The following is an 18,119-nucleotide window of genomic DNA, read 5'->3' as shown; positions in this document are numbered from 1 at the left end:
GACGTCGTCACAGCAGTTTCCAGATACCTGCTTCTCTAGTAGCGAGGTGGCCATTGTGAAAACGGGATTTCTGCGAAAAGCACAGAATACGCTGCCTGCTTACGTCCAGTAGCAGAAAGGAACTTAATTTTACTTTAATTTGCTATATTCCTGTACATATATAAAATAAGGTCTGTGTAGCACTATGAGATCCATGTTTTAGATCTTTATAGATGTTATGTTAATATGCTACATGAACTGCGAGGAAGTTCGGTAGTCTGATTATTGAGGGACTGTTGCTATACCATACTTATCACACGAAGATCTTTGTATGTGTTTGCGAGAAGGAAATGCATGTTACATTGAAGTAGTCTCCGCTGAAGACCGTTTTCCTCTTTCAGAAACGTTAACACAATTTTAAAATGTTTTGTGTAAATTATAGATTCATATTTTCTGTAATTAATCTAATTATTAAAGTTAGAAAGTTTCACCTAATACAGGTTCTCTTTTAATGAGTTCATTCACTGAGCATGGTTTTGAAGAATGGAAAGAAAAAGCAGAGCACTTAGCTAGTTGTAGACATGCACCAAACATTACTGTGCTACGGTATGCTCAAGCAAGGTTGCTAATTCATCGGGCAGATAACAGTTCAGCAATGAAATGATATATGCACGACTACATAGTTTTACAATTATATTCATTTTGGGATATTCTACTATTTTCCGCATCAAATTGTTAAACACGTGTTGACAAGTCAATAAAACAAAATGCAAAAAAAAAATTCTATTTATCTCCCTGAGAGCGCTCAATCCTGAGCTACATTTGATACGAACTCTACGCAAAACCTGGAACGGTGATATTTCACACAAGGACGAAATATTTTTTTATTACAAACAATATGATATTGTTAGTGCCTTATTAAAGAAAATTAGACTCTTTGGACTGAAAGGAAAATGCGATTGTTAGCCTTTGGTAAAAGAGAGGCCGTCTTTCTTCAAAAATATATAATAAAATGCACAATGTCTCCATCAAATATTTTGCATAGCATAGTCTGACCTGTACAATGCGAAAAAGTCGCGTTTAAACTATTAAGTTCATTTTCATATGTATTTATATCAACAACGTCGGAAAGCACAATAAATAAATGTATAAAATAACCCAGGTAGCTTGCGGCTGCTGGAGCGCTCTTTAGGATGATTTTTTTTCAGGGGAGGGGGGAATATATTAAAGATTTGCATACTAACTGTATTTACTTCAGCAAGAGGGTGGGAGTATAAGGATATGCTAATTAGAGGGGGATTTTTGGAAGGGGGTGGAATATCAATTTTTATTGCATCACCTGTCAGTGGCATCCAATCAGAGCTGGCTTTAGGGGAATTAATTGATGAAGGTGTCTCCCGACGAGCTCACTTCACTCTGTCATCTTATTTGTGGGAGAAGCAGCGGCGGGAATAGCAGCTGCATTTCTCTCTCTCTCTCTCTCTCTCTCTCTCCCTCTCTCTCTCTCTCTCTCTCTCTCTCTCTCTCTCCCTCTCTCTCTCTTCCCCTTTCTCCCTCTCTCTCCCTCCCTCTTTCTCTCTCTCTCTTCATTCTCTCTCATATATTAGAGTATATTCATGAGTATTTCGAATAATTAAAAGATTGCAGGTACAGCAATACGCCTAACGTGAAATATACGCTGCATAAGAATAACGTGTGATGCTGCTTTTTAAATTTATAGTTATGTGTTACAATACCATATGCTATGTATTAAATATAATCCCAAAGTTTTTTTTATATGAACAGTTGTATCAGAAGGAATAATTATATGTGTTTTTAAACAGGATGCCATGAGGAATGTCGAATTCCGCAGTCGATGTTTTTTTTCAGCGAATGTGGGACAGAATTTAGGTGTCGATATGGGAGACTTGGAATCGGGTTATGAAGAGGTGGATGGTGTGAGACTTGGTTACCTTATAATTAAGGGGAAACAAATGTTTGCGCTTTCCCAAGTATTCACTAATCTGCTGAAAAATATACCCAGGACAACTGTACATAAAAGGATGGACCATCTAAACGTGAAGAAACATCACTGCGATTTGGAAGAATTAAGAAAACTCAAGGCAATAAATTCTATTGCTTTTCATGCAGCTAAATGCACTCTGATTTCTCGGGAAGATGTGGAAGCCCTGTACACTTCTTGTAAAACCGAACGAGTTCTTAAGACTAAGAGGAGAAAAATAAATAGAACATTGTTATCAACGGACCTCAAACAGGAAAAGGCCCCCACTGATCGCTACGCGAGTTTTTTGAAAGAGAACAAAGTTTGGTTGAGTTTGAATGGAAAACCGCAGCCTTTGGCTGGAATTAGCCGGACTTTGCAAGGAGGCGGCAGCTCGCTACCGGCCTCCAATCTACCTCAATTCTACAGCAAATTTACCAGCCACAGTTACACAGAAATGGTCCGATCACATTGCAAAGCCCCCCAAAACTACGAAACCGCTGAAATATCAAGTAACTGTGTGGCGTTTCACACAAATCACTCCTTATTTCGGAGCATGATTTGCCGACATCCCGTATTTTACCAATCCGCCATCGCCTATTATCCTAAGTCTCCAAATGCTACCGGGTTAACGTATTATTTCAGGCGCAAAAGTTCGTGTGAAATCACTCAGAAACATTCGGGGAGTTCAAGCACTGCCAAGCGAATCTTGCTGGCGGCAGCTGCTCCTAAATCTTACAAAACTAAAGGAGGGGATCAGTGCTTGAATAAATTTCATCTCGCCAACGGACTGCATTGTAACCAGGGGCCCTTGCAAGAAAGCTGCAGTAGCGATTCCGAGACCAGCTCCTTCTCTGATCGAGCAGACAACGACTCGGACTTTGGATCGAGTTTGTCGAGTTCCAGCAACTCGGTTTCTTCGGACGAAGAAGAGGAGGACTCTGTGTCCGAATCCTCCGACGTAACCTCGGCTAGTGACGAAGACAGCTCCTCCGAATCGGATTCTAGCTCCGTTTCCAGCCAAGTTTCACTTCAAAGCATTCGATTCAGGCGCACCAGTTTCTCGAGCATCTGCAGTAAACCTCTTGTTTTAACGCAGCCGAATTTCCACTACCAGTTTCAAGCCAAAAACAATAATGTGGTGTATGAAACAGCCGGTAACGATCTCCTAGAAGGAAGAACTTCACATTGTAATTTAAAGTCCTCGGCTGTTGTGAAGAGAAATGAGCAGAACTGGACTATCAAGTCACATAACGTGTGCTGCTCTACTGGCTATGGAAGTTGCGTGGCCGAGATAAATAACGACAGGATATCCGAGTTTCCATTCCCACATACTGAAATTTCACAATATCTAAAGAGGACTGAATCGACAATTAACCGTGCTGCAGAAGGGGGGCCTTCACCTAGCCCAAAGGGAAACACCGAGTTTCCACAACAAAGAACATTAACAGAGTCGAGGAAATGCCTTGGAGCATCTATATCACACTGCGCAGAAGAAAACAATGTGACAATAGTGTCCGAGCCTCAAGACAATGATTCCCCATTAGCAGTAAATGTAGAAAAAGAATCGAAAATCATCGCACTATCCTCGGCTTTCCAGAGTTTAAATGCGGACTGTAGTCAGGGGCCTGCCATTCACATTCACAAGGACGATGTAGACAGGGGGAAAACAATTATGCACAATATTACAGTTAAACTGGAAGAAAATAGCTGCGAGGAAGAATACGGATATATGACTCAACACCCTAGAAAGAAACTCAAGTACGCGTGCAATGTATCGAAGCAAGCAGTAACCACTTTAAGTGAGAATAAAATGCGAGACTGTGTTTCGACGAAGGCGAAAGAAAGCTATGTGTGCACTGAAAACGCTACCAATTCCCAAAACGCATCCAGACGAAGCGAAGACCTTCACAGCACTTTAAACATTCCAATTTTAGAAGACTGCGAATTTCGAAATGGTGCGAGAATAAGAAGGAATTACAGGACTTTAGTGCTGGGGAAACAGCATACTTTGCAAAGCTCATCAGTCAAAACAATTGTGAAATCAGAGAATCCGCGTCTCACAGGTAAACCAGATGTGCATGAAGGAACACTAGAAGAATTTGCTGGTACAAATAAACGTAAGCGAGTAGCCAATGGTGTAGCATCCACGTTGAAAAGGCCATTTAATTTCATGGCAAATTTTCCATCTCCACCGTCACTAATTATTGGCAACGATGGGGATTTGTGCCCTGCGTATTCACTGAACTCTACCAAGGATCCCGAAGCACCTCAGAAGGCCCATCCTGTGTGGAAATGGCAGATGGGTGGTGCAGCAATACCTCTCCCGCCTAGCCATAAATTCAGACGATTTAACTTATGAAAGGGATATTTTGGATTTAAAAAACTTTGCCTCTGCGAAATATATATATATATATATATATATATATATATATTAAAATACTTTTCTGGTTTCTTTGTCATGACTACGACCGGATATTAAATCTCGACAAAAAAAAAGCAAAATTTCATATTGGAGTAATGTTCTAGAAAACCGAAAACATTTCGAGTGGATTATCCTTTTAATTTACCAAACACCGCTCTCTGCTGACCGAGGCATTCCGCAATACACTTTGTGAACTACTAATGTCACTTTGAGGTTGTTTTACGGTTGTTTTCGAACAGTTAAAATAAAATTATTTCAATGTTCAAAATATAAGTCAGTACCTCCACAAGATTACTGCAAAATGTACGTCACGAGTCGACATTGTGAAATGTTAGAAAATGAGCCATTAAATGTATGCACTACAGTTTTAAATCGTAAATGACTTTATGTTTTGCCTGAGTGATTGATTATACGGCATTGGAACCACAGCAAAGTATGAACGTTGTTTAACTTAAAAAAAACCTACCTTCATCTGAATCAATATGGCGGACAGATTATATAAAATAAGCCTGTACATTGAAAAGAGTCCCCATCCTTGGTGTTTAGATAGATAAGAACAAGCAGGTTACTGATTTCAAAGCTTTGTTGCTTTTAGTCTTTAACCGTAAAATAATTGCTTTAAATGTTTACCTCTGGAACCCTGAGACTGGCTAAATCCTTAACGCTAACTTTGTACATTATTGCATACAGATAACAAAGATAAAACAAAATAAAATCACTAAAAACTAGTAAATATAAAGTATAATCAATCAAGCCAGGGGCCTTTACTTTTCATTTTGAGCATTTAGGCAATGAATGAACAACACAGGCACATGATTCATCTTGCAACGTATAGCTTTTGGACTTACAAAATAGCAAGAAACTAAAATTCTGCATAAGACTCAGATATTCAACGTTCAGAAAAGACACCAGAAATAGTGCAAATGACAATCAGATTGCTGTACTTACATTTACATCTAAAGATAGAAACTCAATAATGTAAGATGCATTGCAAAAATTTAGGTGAGACAACTATTTACTGTCTTTAGGGACTTCATTCATTGAGAAAGTCTAAAACAGAGTTTGCACTGTTAATATTACATAATTTAGCCTTGCAATGAAAAGTATGACAGGTGATAAAGATGTGCTTTGATTACAGTTGTTTCATTTTACAGTAGTATAATATGTTATGATTTACATAGTCCTAGAAATGTAAGGGGTGAATTTGCATGGCATTTTAACATAGAAATTACAATTGTTTAAATTGACAAGCAGTGTGTTAATTAGGTATTTTGCACTTAATGAGGGAGTTTTAGGTCTCTGAAAAATACAGATGTTGTAAAGTTTGTAAAAAACCTGTATCAAAGGGATATGCAAAAAGTTAATGATGAAGGAAAAGTGTTGCATTCTGGCATTGCAAACATAAGTGTCTGGATCTCTAAAAATTGATAATAAGAAAACATTCTAGTGATGGTGTATTTATTTTTCATGATGCATAACCAGACTTGGCATTCCGTGTATTACAATGACAAGTGATAACAGAAACTTAAAATGAAAGTTATCATGTTATTTAGGTTATCATCTGTGTAGGAACTTGCATTATTCACATTCATATATCCATAGAAATACCACATGAATACTAGTCAGAATTTATAGAATAAAAGTACACTGGCAACTAACTGCGCTGCTAAGCAGTGTCAGTGGATACCACTTTGAATCCCACTATCACCACAAACCAGTCCCTTATTATATCTCTCAAGGTCACTTGAAATTTGAAACAGACAGTGGGTAATTTCAGCTTTCAATACTATCCTCTATGCTTCTCATACTCTGTTAGTGTAGACTTTAAAAAATGAAACGTTTTACTACATTGGGAAAAGCAGAAGCTTTTAATATAACCTAATGTAACATAGCAATTTTATTCCTAATCCATGTACATAGAGAGAAAATTTCAACCAGCAAAATGCATGACACATTGCTTATTTAAGTTAATGTGCTGCTAACTGTAGAGCACTTTGCCATTGCTGACATATGTGACTTATTAGCAGTCTATGTTGCAATGATTTATCCTAAGAGTCTTGGTTTTAAAATGGTTGTTTTCATTGGTCAAACCCTGATTAAAGAACATTTCAAATATAGTTTAAATTAGCCAAAGAATAACACCCCACAAATTTTACTTCCTATAAAATTACTATATTTTGTCTCATTTACCACAAGACTCAACAATTATTTACCAGACAACCATAATTTAATGAATGAAGGTATTTCCACATTAGTAAATACCAATTTGGTAGGTAAACAATATTTTAAATAGATTCACATGCATGATGTAGTTAAATGCATTTTTGATGTTGCAACAAAGTAGCACAGTACCAACACTGAACAAACTCTGTTGTAACAAATGATCTTGATTGTATTCCAAATACCTAAAAAGTTGTTATTGTCTTCTATGTCATCAAAGTTTCTTTTCCTATTCTGATCATTCATTTTGGTCTATTTTAAACATGTTTCATCGTTGTTTCAGTGTAGTTTTAGCATTGAGGTGGCTTTAAGCCACTACAGTCAAGACTGGTAAATTTTAGCATGAGGTTCTCACAATAGGGGTTTAGTGAACTGACAGTTTCAAAACAAGCTGCTTCCCTCCAGATGCTTGGGCTTCTCCTCACACCATCCTTTCGTATTTAATTCTCTCCTGCGCATATCTTAGTTTGTAATGTAAAGATTGCAACAGCTGTGTTTGCAAACAAAGGCCATTTTCAGGGTCAATGACACTTATTTTATAGTTGCTAAAACTATTTTGATCTGCGAAACTGCAAAACCTATGGTTCATGACAAATAAAATGAATAGGCTACATTGTTTAGTTGGCTTGCTGAAGTAATTAGTTAATATAAGGGTTTCTTTCATATAATTATTTTTATATTTAATGTATACATATATCTGTGAATGTATATATATTTATACATATGTGTATATACCACAAATATAACATGGGAATATACAAGTTGCGTTCAACTAATTGACGATAATTATCCAAAAAAGCTGTTGAAATGAATTAAACAACAGCCCTGGATATTTTCTTATATCCTGTAGGAAATGCTTAAAATTTCCGCCATATTGCTCCACTGATCCCAAGGTCTTTGTTGTTATTCAGTAAGAACTAGTGTTTACTGAATTTGTGACTACCTCATTAGTTTAGGCGGAACAGATCTTCCTTTTAGTGTGATTTATAACGTACGCTCCTCTGACATTTTAGTGCACAATATTAAGCAGCAGCATGCTAAGGAATAAACTAGAATTAAACTCCATTAAAGATGGCGAATCTGTGTGTGGTTAGCAATTTGCCCTCTCTTTTCTGCAGTTCACATGTTAATTTCTCTGTTAAGCAGGGTTGTCCAGTTTCCTTTTGTGTTGTTAACTTGCTGCTCCAAAAGCCCCGCAAAACAGAGCAAATTAAAGTAAATCACAGCAATCTAAGTATCAGCAGATGCTCCGGATTCCTTCTGATCAGAGTTAATGATATTCGACAGGTAATAATACGGATTAAAAAAAGCTCTCAATCTTGCCGTTCCAAACTATTTTTTAAAAAAAATATCCAACCGGTTTCTAAGATCATGAGCATTATAGGCATTATAATTAAAATAGAGGTGACCGAATATGTGAATGGTGCCACGATATCCATTTCAAACATCTAAATCTTGTAAAAAAAACGTTAGTAACAATGATACACTTTGATTTAAAGACACAGTATCGGAATGTTGTGAATGGAGTTTGGTTAAAAATGAGAGATGAGTGGCGGTACATCTAGAATGCGTGTGCGCCCCTGAAACCTAGTTTACTTATAAAGCGTGTGAAATTACGCACGGCTCTCCTAAAGACTGGATAATTTATCGTAAATAGTCAGCTCTTTGTAAACGACTTTATTATGTTGTTTCTTGTTAATTGTTGAGAGAATCCCTATTGTTAGGTATGAATAGGTTTATGGGCTAACCTGGTCATTGCTGCAATCAAGAGACAGTAAATGCTCACCGTGGCGACCGTGGCCTGTCTTTTTTTATAAAACGAGGCTTCGGGATCCTGTTCACACACAAAAAAATTAGTTGCATTGATTCGCAGGGTTGTCATGCTTAAAATGCAAAAACATATTTGCATTTTAAAAAGTGCCAAAGCACCGTGCCTAAACCTGTTAAAATGACTCTTACATACCAAATAGTATATTACCAAATAGTATATTACCAAATAAACAAAAAAAAACTTTGTAGTATAGATTTTCTTCCGAATTACCAGATTTGTGATACCATGTTCCTTTTTCAGAGCAGTTACCCTGTCTTGGATTTCAAGTCAAAAGGCAGACTTAACCCTTACACTTACTACTCAGAAAATGTCGACAGAATCAAATGATTGAGTGCAAACCACGGCTTGTCCCCACAGAAAATCATGTGATTGAATTATGATATGATGTAAATTTTCTGTTTATAGTTTTAAAAATAGATAATACAGGTTATAGAGGAGGCCTACAAACGCACTACATAAGGATTCAAATGCAAGCCATCAATAAACATTTGTGAGGCATTTGGCAATCAATCAGACGAATCGTTGTACTATCAAATTATCGATTTTATTGAAATCTCACGGTTTAATCTTTAACGCCGTTTCTTTATTGTCTTAGCTTTAAGAGGCAGTATGGAGCCTCGAGTAGTGCAGGTTAAATTTATAGTGTTTTTGAATCCCCAATTTTGAGAACAAACAGGCTAGTTTCATTAATCTGCGATCGGTATTCCCAGAGACAGCAAAGGACCCAGCAGGGGAACAGACGCTAGTGACACGTGGGGTCGGGATATTTTCCAAAAGTGAAGGCGTGTTGTTAGTTCTTTACTTCCAGCGGGCCTTTACCCTGTGCTTTGCATTTTCAATACTTTATTTTAAATAATATAATACAGATGACTGAGCTATGAAACATTCAGTGGCGTTACAAGATTACGAAATTACGATAAAATCAATTATTTGTTATTAATACGATGTTCTATAATGCATACAAGAATGATTTTATGTATAAAATGTAATGAGCTTAATATATATATCTGCAGAATGCGCAAATGCTCTTTATGCTGGAAGCATCTGTTACTTACACTTCTCACAATTAGTATATAATGTACAACTTACGACTCTGGCAAACCTATTACAGTGTTTTGTTGAATGGAGGCATTGTTTCTGTAAAATGGTTTAGGTCATAATGAAACGTCCGTTTTAGACGTGAGAAAAATATTGCTGTTTATCACGAAACATGTCGAGTTCTGTTCAAACACTCAACACATACTTTTGCATCTCTACCATTTTGCTATCTTCACCATTGGAAATCTTTAAACGGTAACCGGGGACAATACGCCATTATCTAAACTGGTTTACTTGGTGCAAGTGAAGAGGTAAACCAAGTTTAAATAAGGACCGTCCAGAAAATAAGTTTGGGCTGATCTCTAAAAAAATAACGCCTTTAAATATCTTTTCGATCTTATCGGCGCAAGTTCTAGGTAACAAACGATAGAAAGTTTCAATGATTGATACCCCACTCACACAGGAAGCCGGCCCCACTGGAAATGTTCAGTTTTCTTGACTTAGATGGAATTAATTGCAGAATGACAAGATGATATTTTTTTAAAAATGAATCTCGTGTGCGTTTTAAAAGTCGAAAATCGCTTGATTTAGTCAGATGACGAGCCATTAAAGAGGCTACGATCTTCTACAACTGATAGTTCATCTTAATAACATTCACTCGCTATATCTTCTGTAAAATCTGCGTTGTTTGTTTACTTTATGACATTAGGTCCCACGAAACCATTGTCTGTTGGTCATTCCGTCCAAGAAATAGGCTGGAACAGCATAAAAATCTAAACTCTGAATTGAAACTTTGCGGGATTCTGCAAAGTAAATAGTAAGGTAATTCGGTTTTGAGCTACAGCTAAACGTAAAGTAAAAATTGCATAATAGCATAGAGATCAAACAAATTGCAGGTTATAAATGTCTAAAATAAAGGATATATTGCATTTTGCGTATTCTCAAAAGCTAATTAAACTGTAGTAATAAAAAAAAGCTGCCTTTTAAACTATGAAAACAAGAAAGTGGTATCGGGGGACGGGGGGATGGGTAGTAATCACAGAGAGGGAGCACAAAAAAAACCTTCCAATGAATTGGAAAGATAACGGTGGAATCCAGGGAGAGTCCGGGCAAAATCATGGAAATCGTGTTGATTTTACATTTCTGCTCAAAGTTACTCCGTTGATTTAAATTTATCATATTATTACCTCGTATTTGTGACATTGCCTGATCTTTCCTTTTAAAAATTCAAACTTTGAGGCGACAGTTTGTTTTACATATGTTGATTTGCATGACCACAACTACAGTGTTTAAATTTTGTCAGTGTTAAACATTTTTGTATTTCATAGTAATAGTCACCTATTATAAATAATAAATTAAGTATACACATTGATGTGAAGATCAGATGGGGACGTATAAGTACAAATTAATTTTCACTTTGCAACACGTCGCTATCAATCACCAGACTTTGTTTTGCAGTAACTAGTTCCAGTTTCTGACTATAGGTTATCAGACAAATTGAGGTGATTAAACTGCTCCAACTAAGGATCAAAATAAGATTTTACGCACCTCTCATTTGTACTATGTATGGTAGGGATAATCTCGTTTACGACTGACTGGTGCTCCCAGTTTGTGAGCGGCCAAAGGTTAGAACTGAATGTTCGGGTATATGTAAAAATACTCACTTCTACTGAAAAAAAAGAGATTTAAGTTTCATCCACAATTAAAGATTTAAGAGAAACCACTGGCTCTCTCCAAATCTCAGTGGTTAATACAAACAAACTGGATCTACATCAGTGGTTTCCTCTTTGTTCTGACTCTACGTCGAACAGCTGCTTTGGCTAACTCTACTTCCACTTGATGTTAGGCGTTAAAGTATTAAAGAACGATCCAATTTTATTCTCTCATGTAACTAAATTAAATGGAGAACTTGCTTTAATTGTCTCAATGATTGACGAAAATACTGTATTTTCTCTGTTTAGGGAAAGAAGAAAGCAAGCAGGTTGGTTTTCGAGTGCGTTCGGTCGATGCCCCCACCAAGCACCCACCCCGCCCCCTCCATGCACTGATAAACATAACGTCCTGGACGAGCACAAGGCATCTGAGTTCACACCTTTCCGATTGTCGTAGTGCGAATATTTTGCGCGGTCTTTGCAATATGAATATTTTACACAGCATAAATAATCACAGGTAAAACCGGCGAGAGAGTGGAAGAGAAAGAGAGGAAGGGGGAGGGAGAGAGGGAGGGGGGAGAGAGAGAAGGGGGAGAGGGAGAGAGAGAGGGGGGAAGAGGAGAGGGGGTGGGGCGGGGAGACGGATTTATACCAGCCTTTAACCAGTAGTCATAATTACAATACCTTGATATCTTGTATTAAGAAACGACGTGAGCCCAAATTAACCAATATGAAGATACACACATGGGCATATAAATGTCATGGAGTTCAGCTTATTTTGTGATAAACATCTCTCCTGGATTGTTTGACATTTTTCATTTTTACATGTTCAAAAAAATAAAATGTTTTGACGAATAATACATGGCAACTAAACTATTTAAAAATGTTTGCTAATTCGAGGAGCAGGAACGTTTGTAGAGAATCCACTTTCATTTATAATATGTCAGGCAATGTATTAAAATAAAGCGTCTCAAGCGATTCCCTTTGGAGTTTGGAGAAATGGAATGATTAACGTTTGATTTTGGAAGCAATTTCAATGAATGGAATTAGGAAAATAGTAATAATATTTCCTGTTTTGAGTACATAGAGATTTGTGACAAAGAAGAGTATTCAGATTTGAAGCCAAAGCCGAAAATTAAATTGGAATGACCTTTCTTTGTAACCCGCTGTAGTCAATGTCAATTAATATAATTACTCAGCAAGAAGAACCTTTTGCTTATTTATAATTTTCATCGGTATATTCATTATATGTCAAGATTAAAATATACAAATTATTTTGCCAAACAAAAAATGGAAAGAAACTTAGCTTTGCAATGAAAAGTGTAGACAAGTTCACCTGTCGTCATAATCAGAAACCAAAGTGAGTCGGAATTCACAGCGGAAGATTCAACGATGTGTATGTGTGTGTTGCACTTTCGTAAACTTGAATGGTGAAATAAGACAAGACGCCGACGTGATAACTTTAATACAAATACTCACACAGTAATTAAATGTGAATGTCCCTTTCACGTTGTTTTGATTATTGATCTATTAGCAATAGATTCACGTGCTATCCTATTATAGAACAATATCCTTAAAGCAATTTGGAATGCTTTTATGGTAGACATTTAATAGCATACACGGTTAATTAACATTGTAGTAGGTTGTCTGCAGGAAGCAATGACAGAAAACAACGCTCCACTTCATCCAAGCAACGATACTTGGAAAAGTTTGGATTCTTCCAATTCTTTTATTTTCCACCAGAAAATAGTACTGCATCAGCAATTTCCTGCCAGTGAATTTCAATGAAGAACAGATGCTGTTTTTCACGTTTCACCGTCTTTACAAATATCAGAAAAGACAGAAAAGGTAGGCGATTTGCCTCATATCCTTCTTTATAAGGGCGTTGGGGATACTTCAGAGATCTCCAAACACCATTGTATCAGGCACCTTTAACAACTTACTTATAGGACTACTAGAAATGGCGCGTATGTTTGGACTTGCAGCTTCATCTTCTTTGAATGACAGTATGGAAACTTACTAAACTTCTTGATAACGAAGTATCAGCAAAAACTCGACGAGGATTATAAACACGAAGATGAAAAGGGATAAAATGCACACACAGAAAAAAACAGTACCATTAAACCTGGAAAATTATATTTGAATACTCAAATCTTTTGCAAAAAACAACTGCTGGGACTCGTGCATTACTTGTATCATCTCAAGATACAGCTGGAGAAATTTATATCTATTCGCCCAGTTTATAAAACCCTAATTACAGATATAATATAAAAGTTCTGGTCAATATGAATCAATATAATCGATATATCACGGAAATCACACATTTTCCCTTACATTTCAGAACTTACAGAATGTCATTTCTTTATCTGTAACCTTTAAAGAAAACAGAATTAAGTGTCTAATATAAGGCAGTGGCTCGCATTGCTTTAATGAGATGTGCCATACTGCTTCTATTGGGCTTTCCATGTGCATTCATTGTCCTTTTCAGTGGCTGGATTTAAATAAACCCAGAGTAGTCTAAAAACGTGCTGAGTAAACACGGTTCTGTTTGTAAAGCGTCAGGCAACATCTCTGGCTGAAAGATTGGGACATTTTTCTTCTTGGATTTAGCAAAATAATGACCTACATTACGAATGAGTGATCAGACGGCCATTTCATTGTAAGTTAACATAAGAGGAAAACCAGTGACGTTGGATACAAACAATGGCATTCTGAATCAGCTTCTTTGATTGACGTTTAGGCTGCCCGACCTCGGGGAATAGGTTTCATTACGGAGAAGCACGCGAACGTTAGGTAGGATTATTATTTCAAGCCAGCTTTACAGCCCCTAATTTTATTTCAAAATTACACATATCGAAAATCTAAATGAATGGCGGGCTACGCAGTAAGAAAATAAGATTAAGTGCACACATTTGTACAGGCAGTTTTGCTTAATGCATTTAGTCGCATTTGGAAACATGAGACATTGTTAGTTTTATTTAAAAACATATTTTGTGTTATAATACTAATTCCATCTTGCATCACTAACAGTTAAGGTATTCTAAGTATTTTAACATCACTTACAAAGAAGACGAACGTTGAACTTTCCCTTGATTTAGGAAAAGATCATTTTTGGAGAAATGCTTGTTAAATATAGAGTTTCAAAGTCATTATGTATATTGTCGCTTGGACCAGCGGGAATAACAGATCATTTCTGCTGCTCAGTAAGATATCAAATATTCGACAACTGTGGTTGTCCTGGAAATATAAGAATTAACGCGCATTTCAAAAACACTTAAAAAACACTTCTGAGTTCTTTCTCCTAAATGGTGGTCAGTTCAAGGCGGAGAAAGGGCCAGGCAGAAATCTCCTACCATTGACAGGTATGCCTGTGATTTTGCTAGGGTTTCTGAACTGGAACTAAAATGAAGCTCCTTGGGTTGTATTAACAGCTTGTCGAATTCGGAGCCAGAAGGAAAGTGCCGCCATACGACGTGAAATATTCCCATTCCAAACTTTATTTGGAACGTGCACACGGACACACACAGTTATTTTATCTATTTTATTTTTAAATTTAAACACTTTTAGGCGAGAGGTCTCCTTAGGACCTGTCTTTGGTTGATATGAAAACACCTTTCGACCCTATCATTAACTTTGTTTTTCGAAACCATTCCAAAAATAAAAGTGCTTTTGTACGGGGAATCTCGCCTCTCACTATTCGACGCCCCTCTCCCCAACCCCCACCTCCTCCTGCTCCCACCAACTACCATCCCCCGGCCCTTTATTGTTTTGCTCTGTGATATCCTCTAAATCGCAGAACGGTTAAATAAACACTCTTGGGAAAAGTAGAATTGAGTGTCTTTTCGGGAGAGCAAACCTGCAGCACCCCGCTCCGGCCAGAAGAGGAACTGTAAAGAGCTGAACGCACTAAACCGAGGACAATTTAACCCGTTCCACTCTCGTACTTTGGTTCAGCTTTCAATCTCTACTTCTCTTCTGGTAACTAAAAGACATCTAATTTCGAAGCCGATATACCAAATTCACACAAAAATACAACTTTTTTTTTGCTCTATTGTATTAATTAAAACAATTTAGAAGAACTTAAATATGCTAATTTAAAACAATATCGTTCTCAAATCCTTCAACGTACTTACAGTTCATGACATTATCATACAGTATTATTTCCAAGTTAAACTCCAAATATTAAATTAACACTAATAATATCGGAATGTTACAATAAGTCCTTTACTAGTATTGTTCTGCGAATCTGAAACTGCTATAAAATAGATACCTTCTCTAAACATTGTAGCCAGAAGAATTTACTTTCATTGCTAGTTTTTAGACAATATAACAATTGCGGGAATTGGGACATTATAACTGTAACCCAGGTATAATTCCACTCAGGTAGGCAGATTTCAGTTTTTATTTAAAGTGAATCCTCTTTTAGGGTTAGATGCGTCCAACGCTGAAAGCGTGAACTGGCACCGTGAAGAGTTTCAGTTACCGCCACACAATACCGCTCTACATGCCAGCTCTCCCCACACTTCCAGAACTGGACCTCCCATGGAATTCACTGTTCCCAGTTTGGAATTCAATTAACAGAATTATGAGCCTGGTGGTATTGGAAACTAACTTTGCACTCTAACTTTGTTAACTGAAATGCCAGTTTGTCTTCGTTGTCAACTAAGATCTTAATTTAAAGTTTCCAAACGCATATCCTCCGATGAAAATGAAGGTAACAGTTGATCATAAAACTAATTAAGCAGTTTAAATTGGAGCTGATGGCTTAATTTGGCGCATTAATACCATCACGGCAATCTAAATAATCGAAAAGCCATCAATGAATCCGAAAGACCCACGTGTAGTTAAAAAAAAGTATTTGGAAACGCAAGAGGTTGCCCGCACAAAGAGAGGCCACCCGCCTGCGTCCGCCCTTGGGGAGAGGAACGATTATGAATTAAAGTTTATATTATTGGTGGCCCCTAAAACTTTTTAAACAAGTATAGTAACACTGCATTCAAGCAAACACCAAAGATCTTAGCTTCACAAAGTCAAAAATTACGGTTGAATATGCATTTCGGATGCATTTGAGGGTGCGTGTTAAACGCATTTAAAAGTATTTAGTATAGGTAAAACAAAATGCGTGTATTCCTTTTGTGATTTATTGCGGATTAACATATAGTGTTTCTATAACGTCAAAACGTTCTTAGTAAGCAGCTAGGAAGATCACGGCGTTAATTGATCTTATGTGACAAAATATACTAGGATAGACTTAAAGCATTAGTAGAATGCACAGTGTAATATCAAAATAAACGGACGGTAATGTGTTGAACTTTTTTAAACATCTACTTTTTATATATCCAGATGTGCAAATGCAGAGTGAAAGCAAATATATTAAAGGAGAAATTTAAATTCAATTCTCAATGATATCTTAAATAAAATTATGCTGACAAAATCTCTGAGGTAATAATTTCCCTGGCTGCTGTGGGTCAGCAGCATGATAAATATGATGGAAAGACTTCCTTCCTTTTGTGTTTATGATGTTGTGAGCACACAGCAACCTAGAAAATTTGTAGCAATAGCAATCTCAGGATGTCTTCTTTCCACAGTCAGGATCTCCGAGTACAGAGACTGGACATTATCTTTCCTTGTGGTGGCATTTACCTGCAGTATAAGAAACAATGAAAATGTCTTTTTGCTAGTGGGGCATGGGGTCAATCAATAAATGTTTCCACAAAACAAATTTGTAAAGACAAAAGAAAGATTTCAAAGTCCCTTCACCATTTCAAAATGATATAACCCACACACTAACCTGATAAGTATATCATCATTTTGTGTTTTTGTTTGCATTGGCAGTCAATCAGTGCAAACCCAAAATCTTTTAATCTGGACAATCAGACACACAACTAAATACAAATATCAATTTTATAATAATGGCTGATTATTGACACAGAATGCTCTCCAGTTGCTTTCTTAAGTCATGGGTAGAAAACAACTTTTCTTGTATTTTTGCTAATGCTAAAAAAAGAAAAGGGCATATATGTGGCATTTTTCAGAACATCTCAATGTGCTTCACAATCAGTTATGTACTTTGCGAAGTGTGTTTAATACAGTAACAGAGGAAAGCAGACAATTTTACAAAAGCTTCTAAAAAGCAGCGAAGGTAATTTATTTTCATTATTTTCTATTTCAGGTAACAACTTGCTGTCCCCTAACTTGATGTCACCAGCAAATGATAATCAGCATTCTCTGTTTTCTTATCAATTTATGTAACAAATAGCTATGGACCTACAGCAATCTTCTGAACAACATTATTTAATTACATCTTTCTCTTTACTCTTAGCTTTTACTCTCTGACTCCATATAACCATTAAAAATTCCCCGTTACTTAGATTTAAATTAACAAATGCATTTTCAAATCCATATTAATCACCTGCTCCCCAATTCCTTTATCTACACATCCTGTTCATACTTTTTAAAAACAAATTCCACTAGATTCCTCATTCATGACCAACTGTTTAGAAATCTGTCCTGACTTGTCCTGATTAAATCACATTTTACCAGATGTCTTGTGATATCATCCTGCAATATAAACACTAACAGTTTACCAGCAGTTTACCAGCCAATAGTTTCCTGATTTAGCAAATTTTCCTTTCTGGCAAAGAGAAATTTCATTTGCATCTTGCAGTATCCAGTGACAATTTAGTATGTATTGAATATTGGAAAGTTATTGTGAGAATTACTTATTTTATTCATCAGTCTTTCCTGGGATCTTTGGGTGTAATACTTTTTGGGGTGCATCAATATTATTTTTGTTGTATAATTATCTCCAGTAAAATGGCTTTGCTGTAGGTGCAGCAGGCTATCAAGAAGGCAAATGGAATGTTGGCCTTTGTTGCTAGAGGGATTGAATTTAAGAGCAGGGAGGTTATGCTGCAACTGTACGGGGTACTGGTGAGACCGCGCCTGGAGTACTGCATGCAGTTCTGGTTTCCTTACTTGAGAAAGGATATA

General features: G+C 36.7%; 1 protein-coding gene across 1 annotated transcript; it reads left to right on the top strand.

Moving 5' to 3' along the window:
- Positions 1 to 175: 175 nt before the first annotated feature.
- On the top strand, positions 176 to 5,772 carry skida1 (SKI/DACH domain containing 1). Its single transcript, XM_063042392.1, has 2 exons — positions 176 to 1,626; positions 1,803 to 5,772. The coding sequence occupies exon 2, from the start codon at positions 1,809 to 1,811 to the stop codon at positions 4,320 to 4,322; it is 2,514 nt and encodes an 837-aa protein (XP_062898462.1). The 5' UTR covers positions 176 to 1,626; positions 1,803 to 1,808; the 3' UTR covers positions 4,323 to 5,772.
- Positions 5,773 to 18,119: the final 12,347 nt, after the last annotated feature.

Source organism: Mobula hypostoma, chromosome 3, assembly GCF_963921235.1.
Source record: "Mobula hypostoma chromosome 3, sMobHyp1.1, whole genome shotgun sequence".
Lineage (NCBI taxonomy): Eukaryota > Metazoa > Chordata > Chondrichthyes > Myliobatiformes > Myliobatidae > Mobula > Mobula hypostoma.
This window is presented reverse-complemented; position numbering and strand designations above follow the sequence as displayed.